Here is a 15816-nt window from a genome sequence, read left to right as displayed (position 1 = left end):
TATAACATGAGATATGGTTCCTATATGGCTCAGGCTCTGTGCAGAGCTGCATCTGAATCATGGTCCAGAATCCAGAAAGGAGTACAAAGTAGTTCCAACTCATACTTCCATCGGCTCAAAGAATACTAACCTCTCTCATCCTCCACTCTCCTGTATCTCCTCCTAAGAGTTTCTCATGTTTTGTTTTTTTTAAGATTTTATTTTTAAGTAATCTCAAATCCTCTGCTGTAGTCCTTTCTCCCTTTTCTCTGCCTTTCTCAGCTCTTTACTTATATATCCTTTTAAGTCTTAGGATTTTCTCTAGCAATTGGCCATACTCTGCATCTCAAAAGATCCAAGAACTGGACTGGTGAAGATGCTTCTCCAGTTGGGGGTGGGGAACAATTAGTTCCCATTCACATATTAGTTTCACTGATTTCTCCAAGATAATTAGGGGAATCCTTAAAAATCCTCCAGTGCCCAGGGGCTCCAGGGCAGGGGCATCCTCAGTCAAGATGTAGCTTGTTTATAACTAATTTCCAGGCTCACTTCCAGTCTAATCGAGGTCAATGCATTTCTTGTAAATCATTTGTTTTCTTCACAGGCCAGAACAGTCTTAGCAACGTTAAAATTAGGAACTGCACTGCCTGGGGGCACCTGGGTGGCTTAGTGGTTGAGCTCTGCATTGACTCCTGGGATGGAGTCCTGCATCAGGCTCCCCACAGGGAGCCTGCTTCTCCCTCTGCCTGTCTCTGCCTCTCTTTGTATCTCTCATGAATTAACACACACACACACAAATTATATATATATATCTATCTCCACAAAACTGCATTGCCTCTGAAACCGGACCCAGGCATATCCCTCCAAACTCTTAGAGGGATGTTAGCATTGGACTTTGAGCTAGAGCATCCTGTCCTATAGCTTCATTCATTTGGACACTTGGCCCGTTTCCTCGTCTCCAAACAAGGGATACTCACATCTGCCTCACGGGATCTTACACGGGGAAGTATTGTGGGTACGTGGCCCTTTTTAAAATCTTGTGTCTGGAGAGATCAACCAGGCTTGGTTCCCGCCCTGCTCATTTGGAAGAGGCTCACTCAGTCCCCCTTAGGCCCCCAGATGACATAAAGATGAGGGATTTCAACTTCAGAGATGTTTACTCAGCAAGGAAAGAGCTATAAAAGCAGCTGAATACGTCGGGACAGCAGCTACATCTTTTCTCCCCAACAAGGCATACCCAGTTATCCATGGTCTCTGGCCCCTGAAGCTTTAACTTTGAGGAAACAATGAACTCTGAACCCAAGCCTTCAGGTGAGTCAAAATCCCGAGGTGGTTCTGCCTGCCTGGAGGCCTGAGAGGCACGAAGTGATGGGGAAAGGTGAACCGAGCGGCTCTCTGGCTCTCTTACAACCGGCTCGCCCTCCATACCTAGCACAGCCAAGGGCTGCCGCCGCCATTTTGCAGGGTGGGCAGCGCAGGCTCCCGGCGCTGGGCTGGCGGGTCGGAGCCGGAGAGGACGTGGAAGGGTGGGAGGGGGGCAGCGCGCGCCACCAGGGGAGAGCGCGCGTGCGCACAGCGGCGGCGGCGGCGGCGGAGGGGTGGGGCCGGGGTACGAGTGCGCGTGCTCCGTGGGAGCCCGCGAAGTACCTGGAGGAGGTGGGGGGCGAGGTAGAAAGGAGTGGAGTTGAAGAGCGCTTGCGCGGGAGGGCGACCGTCAGGGGAGGGGGGCTCCCGAGCACGCGCGCGGAGACGGGACTTGGAAAGCTCTCGCGAGATCTTCGCGGTGCTATATATGTGCGCAGGGAGCCCGCGTCCTTTCCCTGCTGTGATTCCGTCCTGCGCGGCTGTTCTGAGGAACAGTAGTCGTGTGTCTCCGTCCGCCTTCTCTCCCACCTAAGTGCGTGCCACCGCCCCATGGAAGATTCGATGGACATGGACATGAGCCCCCTGCGGCCCCAGAACTATCTTTTTGGTAAGTGCAGGGGGGTTGGGGTGAGGCCGGGCAGGGCCTGGTGGCTTTGAGGTGGGGGGGGGGGCGGGAATCCCACTGAGGCCTGGGCTGGGAGGGTAAGCCAGGCAAGCTGGAGGCCTGAGGGAGGGAAGAGAGCCGCCGAGGCCCTGCCCCGTAAGAGATGGGAGGTCCAGAGAGGAGCACGAAGCGGTGAAAGGAGGGGCGGCCTGAAGCCTTGGGCAGGAACGATCCCAGGCCCAGGGCCTGAGGTAACGTCGAACCGACCGGCTGAGGGTTCGGCTTTGCTTGGGGGCACGCGGTAGAGCCACGGGCTTGATTTTCTCTTGAGCTGTGTGGTTTCGTATAGGCTTGGGATTCTTGGCCGGCGTCTTTGATGCAGGGCCCCGGCTTGGTCCTGGAGGTTGAGGGAGTCCGCGGTGTGGGGCGTGGGCTTCCTTTCTGGGGGAAAGGGTATTTAGAGCCTGGCGTTGTCCTTAGGCCTCAAGAGTGCGGAGCTTCAGGGCCGAGTTTCAGCCCCGGTGCCTCGGCCCGTTGCGGGGGGAGGGGAGGCGCGGCCGGGCGTGAGGAGGCCGCAACCGCTGGGAGCACGTGGTTGCCACGTGGTTGGGGGAAGGAGGGGGTGTGGGCACTACATCCGGGTCTCCCTGGTGGCTTGTCACCACGGAGCGTGGCATCCTGGGGCTTAATTGAAGCTGTTGGGCAGGAAATCTTACGTGAAGAGGCTGGTAGAGCCAAGATTCTGGAAGTCTTTGTTCAGTCCTTAACATCTGTGATGGCAGTTCTCATTTATAGAGCACTTGTTAAAAAAATCTCACATTGATTGGTAGATTGAACCAGCCCAATTTGCACATGACTGATGCTCAGAACTGAAGGCTTGAGGCTTAACGAGGGCTTGTACTTGTAGGTAAATAGTGGGTAGATCTAAACCAAGACCTTTGCTTCTAGAACTGGTGCGTTGATTTTTGGAGGGAGGCTGGGGGAAACAGCCTTGTGGCGTTGAGCAAACAGCTTTTTTGAAAAGATGAGAAATTTGTGTGGGGTTCAGTAAGAGCTGGTACTGTTTTTGGAATCTTCCCCTCCCCTCTCCAGAAAGCAGTTACATACATAGTAGAGAGGCCAGCTTTGGTTTTCAATCTTAGTGAAATTGTCAGAAGCCCTATCTTTGTCAGACTTTGAAGTAAGTGCAAATCCTGCCCCCACGTTTCTTTATATACCATGCTGAGATTTGTTAATTGAGGTAACATTTAGGCATTAAGTACCAGTAACTGTTAGAGGGCAATTAAATGGAGTCCTTTAATTAAAAGGTTATTCTGATGGTACTTGAAACAACTTGCCTATTGATGGGATGGGAGCGGGTAACTTACACCATATGTTACGGCTTTTATTCCTAGTCCTTTTGAATTGCTAGGATTTCTGGTCAATTTATACTGTATTTTTGTGTTAATCTTTTCTATGGGAAATATCCCTAGGATATATCTATTCTTAAACATAATTTCTAAGCATAAAGTACATCATTTCTGTTAACTTCAAAGATGGAATATTGACCCCCCTAGCAAGTTTTGGGTCTTTTACATCTGTAGTTTATGTCCTGTGAATACAGGCTGTTCTTGTAGTTTGTGTAACCATTCTCATTTCTAAATTGGTCACTTCTCTTTCTTAGGCAGGTAATTAGTCCTTTTTAAAGTTTATCAATATTGTACATTAGACTTAGTTTCAGATACTGCCAGATCCAGATTTACTAGATCTTTGAGCTTGTTTCTATCTAGAAACAACTAGAGTGTAGTTGAAAATGAAATAGTATAGTTGGAAAGTGGAATTTATAAAGCCCTGTATAAATGTTATGTGATGTTTCTAGACATTGCTGTTCAAGAAATCCAGGAAGAGCTACCTCTGCATTGCCTACTGATAGCTAGAATAGTGGGAAACTTGGTCACAAATTAACTGTTACCTTTCGGTTATCCTCACTTAAGTTTCAGTGTCATTTTTCTCTGTTGCTTTTTTCCCTTGATTTACAGGTTGTGAACTAAAGGCTGACAAAGATTACCACTTTAAGGTGGATAATGATGAAAATGAGCACCAGTTATCTTTAAGAACGGTACTGAAACTTTCCAAAATAAACTACTTGACCTTTCTTGATTCCAGCCTATTCCTATTTGTGTGACTTATCATTTTCATAGTAGTATTGTTTATAACTGAGTGTTATAAATACGTGATCATGTACCTGTACTATAAAACTTGGCATCTTTACTTTTCATTTGGTAATGTGAAGTTGAGTCACACTACTGTTCAACTTTCCATATTTGTGTACTTTGCCTCTCTGGCTGCATTAGAAAAAGCCCTTTAGGGCAGTGATAAATCTTTTTTTTTTTTTTTTTTTGTTCTCCATAGTGGGGCCTGCAGCCTTACTGCCTAACTTAGAATAGGTGGACAGTAGATGTTAGGTGGTCCATTCTGTGGGTAGCAGATAAAACTATGCCATTAAATATATTTGCTGCGTTTGTTCAAATGAAAAATTGATGGGCAAGGCAACCTAAAACTTGAAGACGACATTGTACACAGATAAGTTTTCTGTTCGTGGTAATAATAGGTTTATAATTGCTTAGTTTTTTCTTAGAAGGCAAATTTTGGGGGGATTGTAAAATAGGAACTTAATTTAAAGTATTTTTGTTCACAGGTCAGTTTGGGAGCTGGTGCAAAGGATGAATTGCACATTGTTGAAGCAGAGGCAATGAATTATGAAGGCAGTCCAATTAAAGTCACTCTGGCAACTTTGAAAATGTCTGTACAGCCAACGGTAAGGGCACTGAGACTTTTGGATTTTATGTCAAGGTCTAATTGTATTAAGGTAGGTGTTGTTTAGGTTACACCAAGGACTTAAAAGGGGGAATTTCCTTTGTTTTTTTTTTTAGTAGCAGCTGCATCACTGTGGGGTTGAATGATCAACTCTTGAACATTGGTTTGCTATTTGTCAGAGGTGATAAAAGAGGTTTGCTGGTTGGTTCATTTGGTTTATGAATTTGCCTGTAATGCCTGTCTAACAAACATATTTCTAGGTCTCTTATGAAACAGGTTTTTATACCAAACATTTAACCTTAAAAGTTTATCATTTTTAGGTGTCCCTTGGGGGCTTTGAAATAACACCACCTGTGGTCTTACGGTTGAAGTGTGGTTCCGGTCCTGTGCATATTAGTGGACAGCACTTAGTAGGTATGTTATTAGGTATTATGCTATTTATTCTCTTCTTTGTTTCCAATTTGAACTTTGTAATGTGTGCTAGATCTACTGTCTTTATAATTGTTTAAATGGAGATTATCACTAGAAAAGGTTTTGTTTTGTTTTTTTGAAAACCGAGTAGGAGTCCTGAAAATTACTTTTTAAAAAATTTCTGTTCCCTATTTGCTATTTTTCTAGTAGAATCTTCATTTTTAAATGCTCATTACTGTATGCTATGCCCTTTTTTCCCTGAGTTCTTGCTTATTGGTTGAATTCTAGTAGTGGCTAATAAATAAACTTGTTCTAGCTGTAGAGGAAGATGCAGAGTCAGAAGATGAAGAAGAGGAGGATGTGAAACTTCTTAGTATATCTGGAAAGCGTTCTGCCCCTGGAAGTGGTAGCAAGGTTCCACAGGTATAGGTTATCTTATCCTGGCCTTTAGTTTTGGTGATTAAGATCAGCACTTGCTCATGGGTACATATATGTACGTATTTTTATATGAACTTTTTTTTTTTTTTAAGAAAAAAGTAAAACTTGCTGCTGATGAAGACGATGATGACGACGACGATGATGACGACGATGATGAAGAGTAAGTGATCTTAGAAGCTTGACAGTTGTATGGAGAGTAGTTTATGAAAATTACAATCTTTGAAATTAAGCAATACTTAAAAAGGGTAAATGGTCATTGGCTGTTGCTTTGAATTAAATTAGCTGAATTAAAAAATGCTGGCATTTAAGAGCCTTTAAAATGCTGCAGTGTGGGACAGCTGTGTAGCTCATAAAATGTTTTTATTTATTTATTTATTTTATTTTTTTTTTCCATAAAATGTTTTTAAAAAAAGTTTTAAAATGCGGTGTGTTGCAAATTTTCAAAAGAATATGCGGTGTTTCCCAAATGTATTTGACTAGATTACTTTTTTTTCCTGAGGAAGATTTAATAAACACGTGATGACAAGTCTGCTGGTAAGATTTTTTACTAAACAGTGTATAAGTGATCTGGGTAGAAAGAATCCGAATGGCTCCAGCGACATTTCATTTTGTAAGTTGTCACTTAATGATTTTTTTATCCCACAAAGGATTTTGGCTAATAGTTCATTGGTTCTTACTGATAAAATGAGATTCTGAAAGATAGATAGAAGATTTTCATGAAGGATTTAAGATTTTTTGGGAAACGATTTGATGATAGGTTTATTAAACTTGATCAGGCTAAGGTAAATTTAATATTTATTCATGAGAGAGAGGCAGAGGGGGGGAGAAGCAGGTTCCCCGCTGAGTAGAAAGCCTGACTGGAGGCCTGATCCCAGTGTCCTGGGATCTTGACCTGAGCAGAAAGCAGATGCTTAACTGAGGCACCCAACTACCCCTTTACTTGTCTTGATATACTGAGTTGTCAGAAAACAAAAAAGCTCTTACAAGTTCCTTTTCAGAAAGAATTCACAAGTACTTTCTCCCGTTCTGTGGGTTGTGTTTTCACTTGAGTGTGTAATCCTTTGCACCAAAGTTTTTAATCATCCAGTGTCATATTAGCTTAATTTTTTTATGTTTTTAATGATTTATGGAGTCCAGTTTATTTTGATGCTTGTGTGCTTTTGGTGTTAAAATAAGCCATTGCCAAATCTTCTGAAACCTTTATTATATGTCTTATATTTAAATCTTCGATCCATCTTGAATCCATTTTTGTATATGGTATGAAGTTGGGGACAAACCTAAATTCTGTGTGTGGATTTCTAGTTGTCCCAGCACTGTTTATTAGACGTCTTTCACCATTGGATGACAGTACTGTGTTGTTGAGAATCATTACGATGAATTATGGGTTTGTTTCTGGACTCTTTGGTTTTATTGATAAGTATCCTTAGGTGCTGGTAAAACAGTCTTGATTTCTGTTGCTTTGTAATTTTTGTGGGTTTCTTTTGAAAACACTAAGTGCATCCTCCAATTTTGTTACTTTTTCAAGATTTTTGGCTGCTTTTGGGTTCTTTGAATTTTAATACAAATTGTAGGATCAATGTCTACAGAGAACCTGGGACTGTTAGGGGTGTGATGAATCGTAGATTAATTTGGAGAGTTGCCACCTTAGAATATTTCTCCTGATCTGTGAACATGTGTTTCTATTTAATTTCTTTAAACTACAACTTCCATTTTTAAGTTTTTTATCCACTTTAGTTGTAAGAAAATACAATATTATCTTAACCATTTTTGAAGTGTACAGTTGAGGAGTGTTAATTATATTGTTGTTTAATAGATCCTAAAGTCTTTTCATCTATTAATACTGAAAATTTACTTAATGAAAACTCCTTTCCACCATTCTCCAACCCTTGGCTACCACCAATCTCCTTTTGGGTTCTATAGAGTAAAAGATTACTTTGGATGCCTCATTAAGTAGGATCATACACTATGTCTTTTCCATGACTGTCATGTTTGTTAGTATGTTCTCAAGGTTCATCCATGTGACAGGATTTCCTTTAAAACTGAATATTCTAGGGGCACCCAAGTGGCTCAGTCTATTGTGTCTGACTCTTGATTTCACCTTAGGTTATGATCCTCAGAGTCCTGAGGTAGAGCCCTGCATCAGGGTCCTTGCTCAGCAGAGGAAATCTCCTTGGGAGTCTCTCATTCTAAAGTCTTTTTTAAAAATCGCAATATTCTAATAACTATCCAAAAATCCTGAATATTTCCTTAAATATATAAATGATAATTTTCTTAGCATTTGTTAGTAGATATTTAGGTTGCTTCCACCTCTTGGAAATTGTGAATAGTGTTGTGAAGATGAACATGCAAATAGCTCTTTGAGACCCTTGCTTCCAATTCTTTTTGTCAATCCTCAAAAGTTTGAAATTCTTAACATCTTGATTGACTAAACTTGGAGTTTCATCCAATTTTTACACAGGCTTATGAGTGCATTGGATCAGTAGTAGTGACTCCTTGTGAGGAAAAATTAGGGACACAAATCATGAGATTTCTAACTCTGGGAAACAGGGTTTGTAGAAGAGAAGACGGGTGGGGGGGGATAGGGTAATTGGGTGATGGGCACTTGATGGGATGAGCACTGAGTGTTCTATGTTGGCAAATCGAATTTAAATTAAAAAATTTTAAAAAATAATGACTCATTTCATTTGTAGTGATGATGATGATGATTTTGATGATGAGGAAGCTGAAGAAAAGGCTCCAGTAAAGAAAGTAAGTACAACACAATGGTACAAGGCTGACAGAAATGGAAATTTTTTAGTGCTTTGTTTTATAGTTAATGAAAGCTCATTTGGGAGGAGTTGTTGATCTTGTACTTAAATTAGTCCTGAATAGGATTTTCATCTTAAAAACTTTCCTAATAGTGATCTATTTTCTTTATCCTTGTGGTCTTCTCCCACTTTCATAGCCCTTAATACCTTTTGTCAGAGTGATTGTTTTGTCTTACCCTGACTGCTTTTGTTTAAGTGGTTTGGGGCTGTTTTACTTGGACTCATATGTCTGTTATGTGTAGGAGAGCATTGATTAAGATTAATTTCTAATTGCAGTCTATACGAGATACTCCAGCCAAAAATGCACAAAAATCAAACCAGAATGGAAAAGACTCAAAACCGTCAACACCAAGAACAAAAGTAAGTGGCATACACATAAACCACAACCTTTACTGAAGTAGTTAGAAGTTTTAATTGATATCTTAAAGTGCTAAAGTGTGCTTGTTGGTGTGCTCGCTTTGCATATATACTAAAATTGGAACAATGCAGAGAAAAATAGCATGGTGCCTGGAAGATATGCAAATTCATGAAGCATTCCATATTTTTGAAGGACAATCATTATATACAGTTTCGCTCATGTGAGGAATATAAAAAATAATGAAAGGGATTATAGGGGAAAGGAGAGAAAGTAAGTGGGAAATATCACGGTGACAAAACATGAAACTCCTAACTTTGGGGAACTACCAAGGGGTAGTGGAAGAGGAAGTGGGTGGTGGGATGGGGTGACTGAGTGACAGGCACTGAGGGGGGGGCACTTGAGGGGATATGCACTGGGTATTATTATACTATATGTTGGTAAATCAAACTCCAATAAAAAATACATATATAAAACATTGTGTTTGTTGGTGGAGGATCCATCCTCTAGTGGAGGATGCCAACAAAAATTTTTTTATTGCACTATAGACAGTTGTGTCCTGTAAGGTGTTCTTTAAAGTATTTTATGGCATAGAGTTTTCTCAACTCTGGCTGTGTACTAGCAACTTAAAAGAGCCACAGTACCCCAGCTTGGAGATTATTAGAAGCTATGGGATGGGCTTAAGGCATATCAAGGTACATTTACTTGCTTCATTCTTGGGGCCTTCTGGTTTCAATTTTGATGGTGTACAAGTGTAGAACTGATCTGATCTGATGTTGAATATAAAAAGCTCAAACTATTCTTGTTTTTATTCAGGAATGACATATTAAGAATAAGAAACAATTGTTGAGATGTTTATTTAAAACAACTCTATTTTTTATAAGGAAGGATTGTAAATAAGAATGATTTTCTTGAGAAAATCCAGTTAGGTAGGATGGGTCGTAAGAGACACCCCTTTATGTCCTTTTGAAACTTAATCTTTTTTTTTCAGGGTCAAGAATCTTTCAAAAAACAGGAAAAGACTCCCAAAACACCGAAAGGACCTAGTTCTGTAGAAGACATTAAAGCAAAAATGCAAGCAAGTATAGAAAAAGTGAGTATAAAAGGATCTTAAAACCTAGATGGTTTTTTTTTTTTTTAAGATTTTATTTATTCTTGAGAGACACAGGCAGTCACAGGCAGAAGGAAGAACAGGCTCCATGCAGGGAGCCAGCCCGATGTGGGACTGTATCCTGGGACCCTAGGATCACACCCTGAGCCGAAGCAAACACTCAACCACTGAGCCACCCAGGCGTCCTGTCCCTCTTTTAGAGTAATACCATTGTGATGGCTTTGGAACTAGATTGTTCCTTACTTTTTTAATCTTGATATACCTGCCCCTTTTGTGCTATGCTTTTTCTTTTTTCAGAAACATTGTTTTTTGCATTCATTTCTCACCTTGACATTTTTGTGTGTGTGTGTGTGTACTTGAAGTTACATATATATTTACTTTTTTTATATATATAAAAGAAAGACCAGTAAGTTGGTTTTAAGATTCATTCTGACCTTAGATGTTAAAAGGAGTTCAGTGAGAGTAGTTTTTCTTTTTTTAGTTGTAAGATGCTATAGAACCAGCAGAGGGCGTTTGAGTCTTCTATAAATTTACAGGCTGTGGGAAAAGTGGAAATTGCTTGGTTGCTGATGGGTTAGTTACAATGATTATGCATGACTGATTTTAGTCAAACATTTTCCAACAAATTTGAATCTTTATTTGCTCTTTTTTCTTTTTTTTAAAGATTTATTTATTTATGATAGGCAGAGAGGCAGAGACACAGGAGGAGGGAGAAGCAGGCTCCATGCCAGGAGCCTGATGTGGGACTCGATCCTGGGACTCCAGGATCGCACCCTGGGCCAAAGGCAGGCGCTAAACCGCTGAGCCACGCAGGGATCCCTTTATTTGCTCTTTATTCCAAGATATTACCAGTTATAGTAATATCTTGAATCTCTGAACGCTTATATTTAGTTGCCATTTTGTCTTAAATAATGGAAATGTGAGAAGAAATTAGCTCTCTTCCTGCTACTTACTTGATTGAGAAACTAAGCTTACTAAACCTAGTAAACTTGGACTTCAGAGTAAAGATGGGATGGTGAGGAAAAGTTGCTGACTCTTTGTTTCCCCATGTTTTTCCTTTGCTTTGTAAGTTTACCTGGTTTCAGTCAATTTTTTTGTGCAGTGATGAGTCAGTTGGGAAACCTTTAGAACCACAATGTGTTTGTTGGTTTTTGCTTTAGTACTACTGTATACCTTTCTAGCTTCTGGTATCACTGTTTTATTTTTATCCCTTGCATACAGTGCTAAAATGACATTTTTTAGATTCCCCCCCCCCCCCCCCCCCCATTTTAATATGGTCCTATCTCCTTGGTTTAATTACAGGCGAATTGAACAGTCCTGGGCACTACTGGTAAAATAAACCCAAAGCTGGGGAGAGAGGAAAAGGAGAGACAAATATAGTCCATACTGACTGTCATCAACAATCCAGGCTGAAGTCTCAAATCCCTTTCCTGTTTTGCCACCCACCCACACCCCCTTCCAGGCTGGAAGCAATCTCATTCTTGATCTCCTAAAGCACTTTTCTTTTGACTGCTGTGATTCAGTGACCCTTTACACTTTGCTTTCTATGATTTGCGCATTTGCTTTACCTCTTTGGCCATGTTTTAATCGCCTTTGTGTCTCCCTAGCTGCTCAATAAATATTTGAATGAATCAAATAAGAATGTATGTGACGATAATTTAAAAATGGAATTTACAGTGAGGTTTATTTTCTAGGTTACAGAGGCAATTTAAGGATCTTAACCATCCTTCTGATCTTAACCTATTTTGTGCCTTGATTCCTTTGGCATTCTGAAACCTTGATCTTGTTAAAATGCATAGAAGATTTAGGTTAAAAGGAAAATTAAAATTTAGTTACAAAAAGAGGAAACAAAAGGTTTATATTTAGTATTAAGATAATTCAAAAGTAGTGATGAATATGAACACATCAAGATATTTGCAAGATATTTGCAGTAATTGCAGCGTTTGAAAGTGTTTGGCGATGAACTATTTTGAAAATGAGTTGTATTAATAATGTTGTGATTTCTTCCCTGTGTCCATAATTGAAGGAGGTGCCAAGTTTTGGTTAGTGAAATGTGGGACTAATTTTTTCCCCCCCATTCGACTTCATATATGCCCTGAACTGACTGACTCCCAGGTTACGGTTGTGCTGGATCTAGGTTCTTAAGTATTAAGTGATTAAGCAATTTTGATTCTTTGTATATGGTACTCAAAAAGGGGTATAAATTTGCATTTGGTTCTGGGTACTATATAGTAGAGCAAGCAGTCAAATTGGCATATTTGAGTTCCTGAAGAGTATCAACTGTAGCTTATGTTCTGTGTTTTTAGAGTGGTTTGAGAGAATTTAAAACTCATGAACTTATTTATAGATTTATAGGAGTACTATGAAAGACCTAGGTTCCCCCCCCTCTTTTTTATTTAAATCCAGTTTATATATGGTTTATTAGTTTCAGAGGTAGAGCTCAGTGATTAGTCTTAGATAATACCTAGTGCTCATTATATCACGTGCCCTCCTTTTTTTTTTTAAGATTTTATTTATTCTGAGACACAGGCAGAGGGAGAAGCAGGCTCCATGCAGGGAGCCCGATGTGGGACTCGATCCCAAGTCTCCAGGATCACACGCCAGGCTGCAGGCGACACCAAACTGCTGCGCCACTGGGGCTGCCCTCACGTGCCTTCCTTAATGAAAGACCTAGGTTTTATTTTTTTATTCTTGTTTACTTATTTATTTAAAGATTTTATTTTATTCATTTATTCATGAGAGAGCGAGAGAGGCAGAGACACAGGCAGAGGGAGAAGCAGGCTCCATGCAGGGAGCCCCACATGGGACTCAATCCTGGGACTCCAGGATTATGACCTGAGCTGAAGGCAGCGCTAAATTGCTGCGCCACCCAGGCTGCCCAAGACCTAGGTTTTAAATATTGTTACCAGTAGGTGTTTCTGGGCCTAAAACCAAAGTATTACAATGAAGAGTTGAAGGGACAAAGAGTGAACCGATGATCCACATAATAGCATGAGAATCTGTGAGGAGTTTCATAGTATCTCAAAAACAGTATTTCTGTACTTAACATTATTAATGCTTTTGTTTCCTAGGGTGGTTCTCTTCCCAAAGTGGAAGCCAAGTTCATCAATTATGTGAAGAATTGCTTCCGGATGACTGACCAAGAGGTAACTGACTGAATTTTTAGGAGATGTGACTAAATCCTAATTTTTTGTGACTTATTTATGATTTTTAGTTTAAGTGTTGGCTTCTTTTAAAAGGTTCCTAACCACAAACAATACTTCAGATTAAATACCTGGAAACTTGTAAGAATTTGAGAAGATAACTCTAGTACATTTTTCTCCGGTTTTTCTATAAAATTATCTCTTGGTTACTGAATTCACTTTACTTTTGGTACTCTGTTGGCTAAGGAAATCATCTGATTTCCTTGCTGCTCCATTTGAGTACTTGTAGTCTGGACTTCCGCTTTCTTTTGAGTTGGCAGAGAAGACCATTTTCTCTGTAGATCTTATAGGAAGCACATTTTGCTGAAAACAACCTGAGGTATAAAATCTGGAAGCAAGAAGCCAAATTGTAGTAAATATTCAAATATTAGCTTGAGTCAGCTGTTGAATTTTGTATTTCTTAAATGCTATTTTCTCAATAGAAAATTCATGATTTACTTTAATGGTTGTATTTATGGTTGCTGACTCAGATTGTAAAGGAAAATGTAAAAAAGGTAAGGTTGCAAAGGCACCTTTGTATATGTAGAACATTCTGTGTTAAATGTTTTTTTGTCAAGAATCCCTATACCTCAACTTTATTCAGTATGAGCTACTTTTCTGCCAGTTACCTAGTACTTACATGACTTAAATGGCAGCACTACTTTGGTCCAGTTTGAAGTGTTTCAGCACTGCTTACTATTATTGGTGAGTTCAGTCTTTATTGATATGGCTGTGAGATGAAATTCAACTTAACACTCTTCTATAAGAGACTGTTCTGTACTGTGTGTATTAAACCCCAAAATGCAAGTGTGAATTCTGTGAAGTTTCTGAACAGTAGACATTTGTTAAAAATCCTTGTGAAACCAGAGTATGCAATTGTTGCAATTGTTCTGTATTGCAAATAGTGGAAAGTAAGATGTGAATCTGCATATACTTAACAAGGAAGTATAAGACAAATGATTTCTCCCAGTTAGTGTCAAAGACCATGGTAAAATAAGATTTGTGGTTAAGAATTTAGGGAAAGATAATCAAAGTTGTGAAGGCCTTCCACACAGTATTAGTCTTGCAGCTGAAATGACTGAACTCACTGCTATCAGAAGTATTTTCTGAGTCTAAAACTGAAAGCCTATTTTCAAGTGCAAGGATGAAATACTAAGGAATAGTTCAGTTTACTATTACAGATACTCAAACTGTAAATGCCTCATGTTTTTTTGACATACCTACAGATAACAGGTCACAATGTATAAAATTTTTCATTGCTTATGCAGTTTTTCTTGTGAAAACTGCTTATGGGGATTTGGCTAGTAAAAACCAATTTAAAGTGGTTAATAAAATAAATTGAGACTGTCATTTGAAGAATGATTCTTACATGGATGTTAATACTAGCATGAGAACAAGTTACAGATTTCATGTGTTAAAGGACAGAACAAGGATGTTCTTTTTGTCAGTTGACATTTTGAATCCTTAGATTTTAATTTTTTTTTTTTTTTTTTTTTTTAAATTTAGGATAGTCACACAGAGAGGCAGAGAGACATAGGCAGAGGGAGAAGCAGCCTCCCTGCACCGGGAGCCCGACATGGGACTTGATCCCGGGTCTCGAGGATCGCGTCCTGGGCCAAAAGCAGGCGCTAAACCAGGGTGCCACCCAGGGTTCCCTGAATCCTTAGATTTTAAGAATGAGCAGATTATGTCTTGAAAGATGGGTGTTAAGCGCTTTAACAAATCAGATAAGAGCAAATCTGAGTAGTTAATCTGTTTTAAGTAGTTTTTAGTATGTGTTCCATAATCTTAGATAAATGTATTTAACTGTTCTATATTTTTATGTACTAAATCTGGCAGCTCTAAAGTATAGGACATTGAGGCAACATTTGGCCAAACTGGCCTCACCTCTTCCATTTTGTTTATCTAAGCTGTTAAATACATACTAATACCTCTGCCTACAAAGATTGACATGTTATGCTTGATTTGAGGTTATTGAAATTAAATTCTGAGTATACATTTCCTTGAAATTAGTTCTTAATTATCTGGAGTTAACCTTTTTGGTGGTAGGATGAAAGATAGATACATTGAACTGTACAAAGAGCTGTGGTTTAATTTATTGGTGTCTATGAAGTGTTGTGGTTCTTTAACCACATTTTTTTTTTTTTTCCAGGCTATTCAAGATCTCTGGCAGTGGAGGAAGTCTCTTTAAGAAAATAGTTTAAACAGTTTGTTAAAATTTTCCGTCTTCTTTCATTTCTGTAACAGTTGATATCTGGCTGTCCTTTTTATAATGCAGAGTGAGAACTTTCCCTACCGTGTCTGATAAATGTTGTCCAGGTTCCATTGCCAAGAATGTGTTGTCCAAAATGCCTGTTTAGTTTTTAAAGATGGAACTCCACCCTTTGCTTGGTTTTAAGTATGTATGGAATGTTATGATAGGACATAGTAGTAGTGGTGGTCAGACAAATGGAAATGGTGGGGAGACAAAAATATACATGTGAAATAAACTCAGTATTTTAATAAAGTAGCACTGTTTCTCTTTCTATTATTTACTCTTCTTATACTTTGTCGAAGAAATAAATGTACTTAGTTAAAAGTATCAAATTAATATCCTGAAATCCCGAGAAACAGTCCCTGCCCTCCCCCTCCAAATAGTTGTGCTTCTCAGTTGTGCTTCTCTATTTTTCATTTAATGCTTAAAGTTTCCTACCTCTTGATAACAGTGATAATTATGACCATGCAAGTGTGTTTTCAAATGTTTAGTCAGACCACCTATCCACTTAAAC

General features: G+C 39.5%; 1 protein-coding gene and 1 pseudogene across 2 annotated transcripts; both read left to right on the top strand.

Annotated features, from left to right (window-relative positions):
* The first annotated feature begins 1573 nt into the window (after positions 1-1573).
* NPM1 (nucleophosmin 1) lies at positions 1574-15557 on the top strand. Of its 2 annotated transcripts, none has more exons than XM_026007212.2 (11): positions 1574-1951; positions 3967-4046; positions 4626-4745; positions 5065-5158; positions 5472-5578; positions 5686-5753; positions 8284-8341; positions 8677-8760; positions 9747-9848; positions 12938-13012; positions 15201-15557. In XM_026007212.2, exons 1-11 carry the CDS (start codon positions 1894-1896, stop codon positions 15237-15239), a joined length of 885 nt encoding a protein of 294 aa, XP_025862997.1. In that variant the 5' UTR covers positions 1574-1893; the 3' UTR covers positions 15240-15557. The 2 variants fall into 2 exon arrangements, 1 of the variants encoding a protein (XP_025862997.1); XR_012001181.1 differs by having other exon boundaries at positions 1608-1951; positions 11169-13012.
* Positions 8850-8946, top strand: LOC112929087 (U6 spliceosomal RNA; annotated as a pseudogene).
* Positions 15558-15816: the final 259 nt, after the last annotated feature.

Source organism: Vulpes vulpes, chromosome 4, assembly GCF_048418805.1.
Source record: "Vulpes vulpes isolate BD-2025 chromosome 4, VulVul3, whole genome shotgun sequence".
Classification (NCBI taxonomy): Eukaryota; Metazoa; Chordata; class Mammalia; order Carnivora; family Canidae; genus Vulpes; species Vulpes vulpes.
Note: the sequence above shows the minus strand (reverse complement) of the source record. Positions and strands in the feature narration are given on the sequence as shown.

Excerpts from the sequence above, each read along its gene's own strand:
- NPM1 (XM_026007212.2), top strand. The coding sequence starts at position 1,894 with ATGGAAGATTCGATGGACATGGACATGAGCCCCCTGCGGCCCCAGAAC. Across the intron at positions 4,746-5,064 it reads AAATGTCTGTACAGCCAACG|GTGTCCCTTGGGGGCTTTGA; the intron begins GTAAGGGCACTG and ends TATCATTTTTAG. Across the intron at positions 8,342-8,676 it reads AAAAGGCTCCAGTAAAGAAA|TCTATACGAGATACTCCAGC; the intron begins GTAAGTACAACA and ends TTCTAATTGCAG.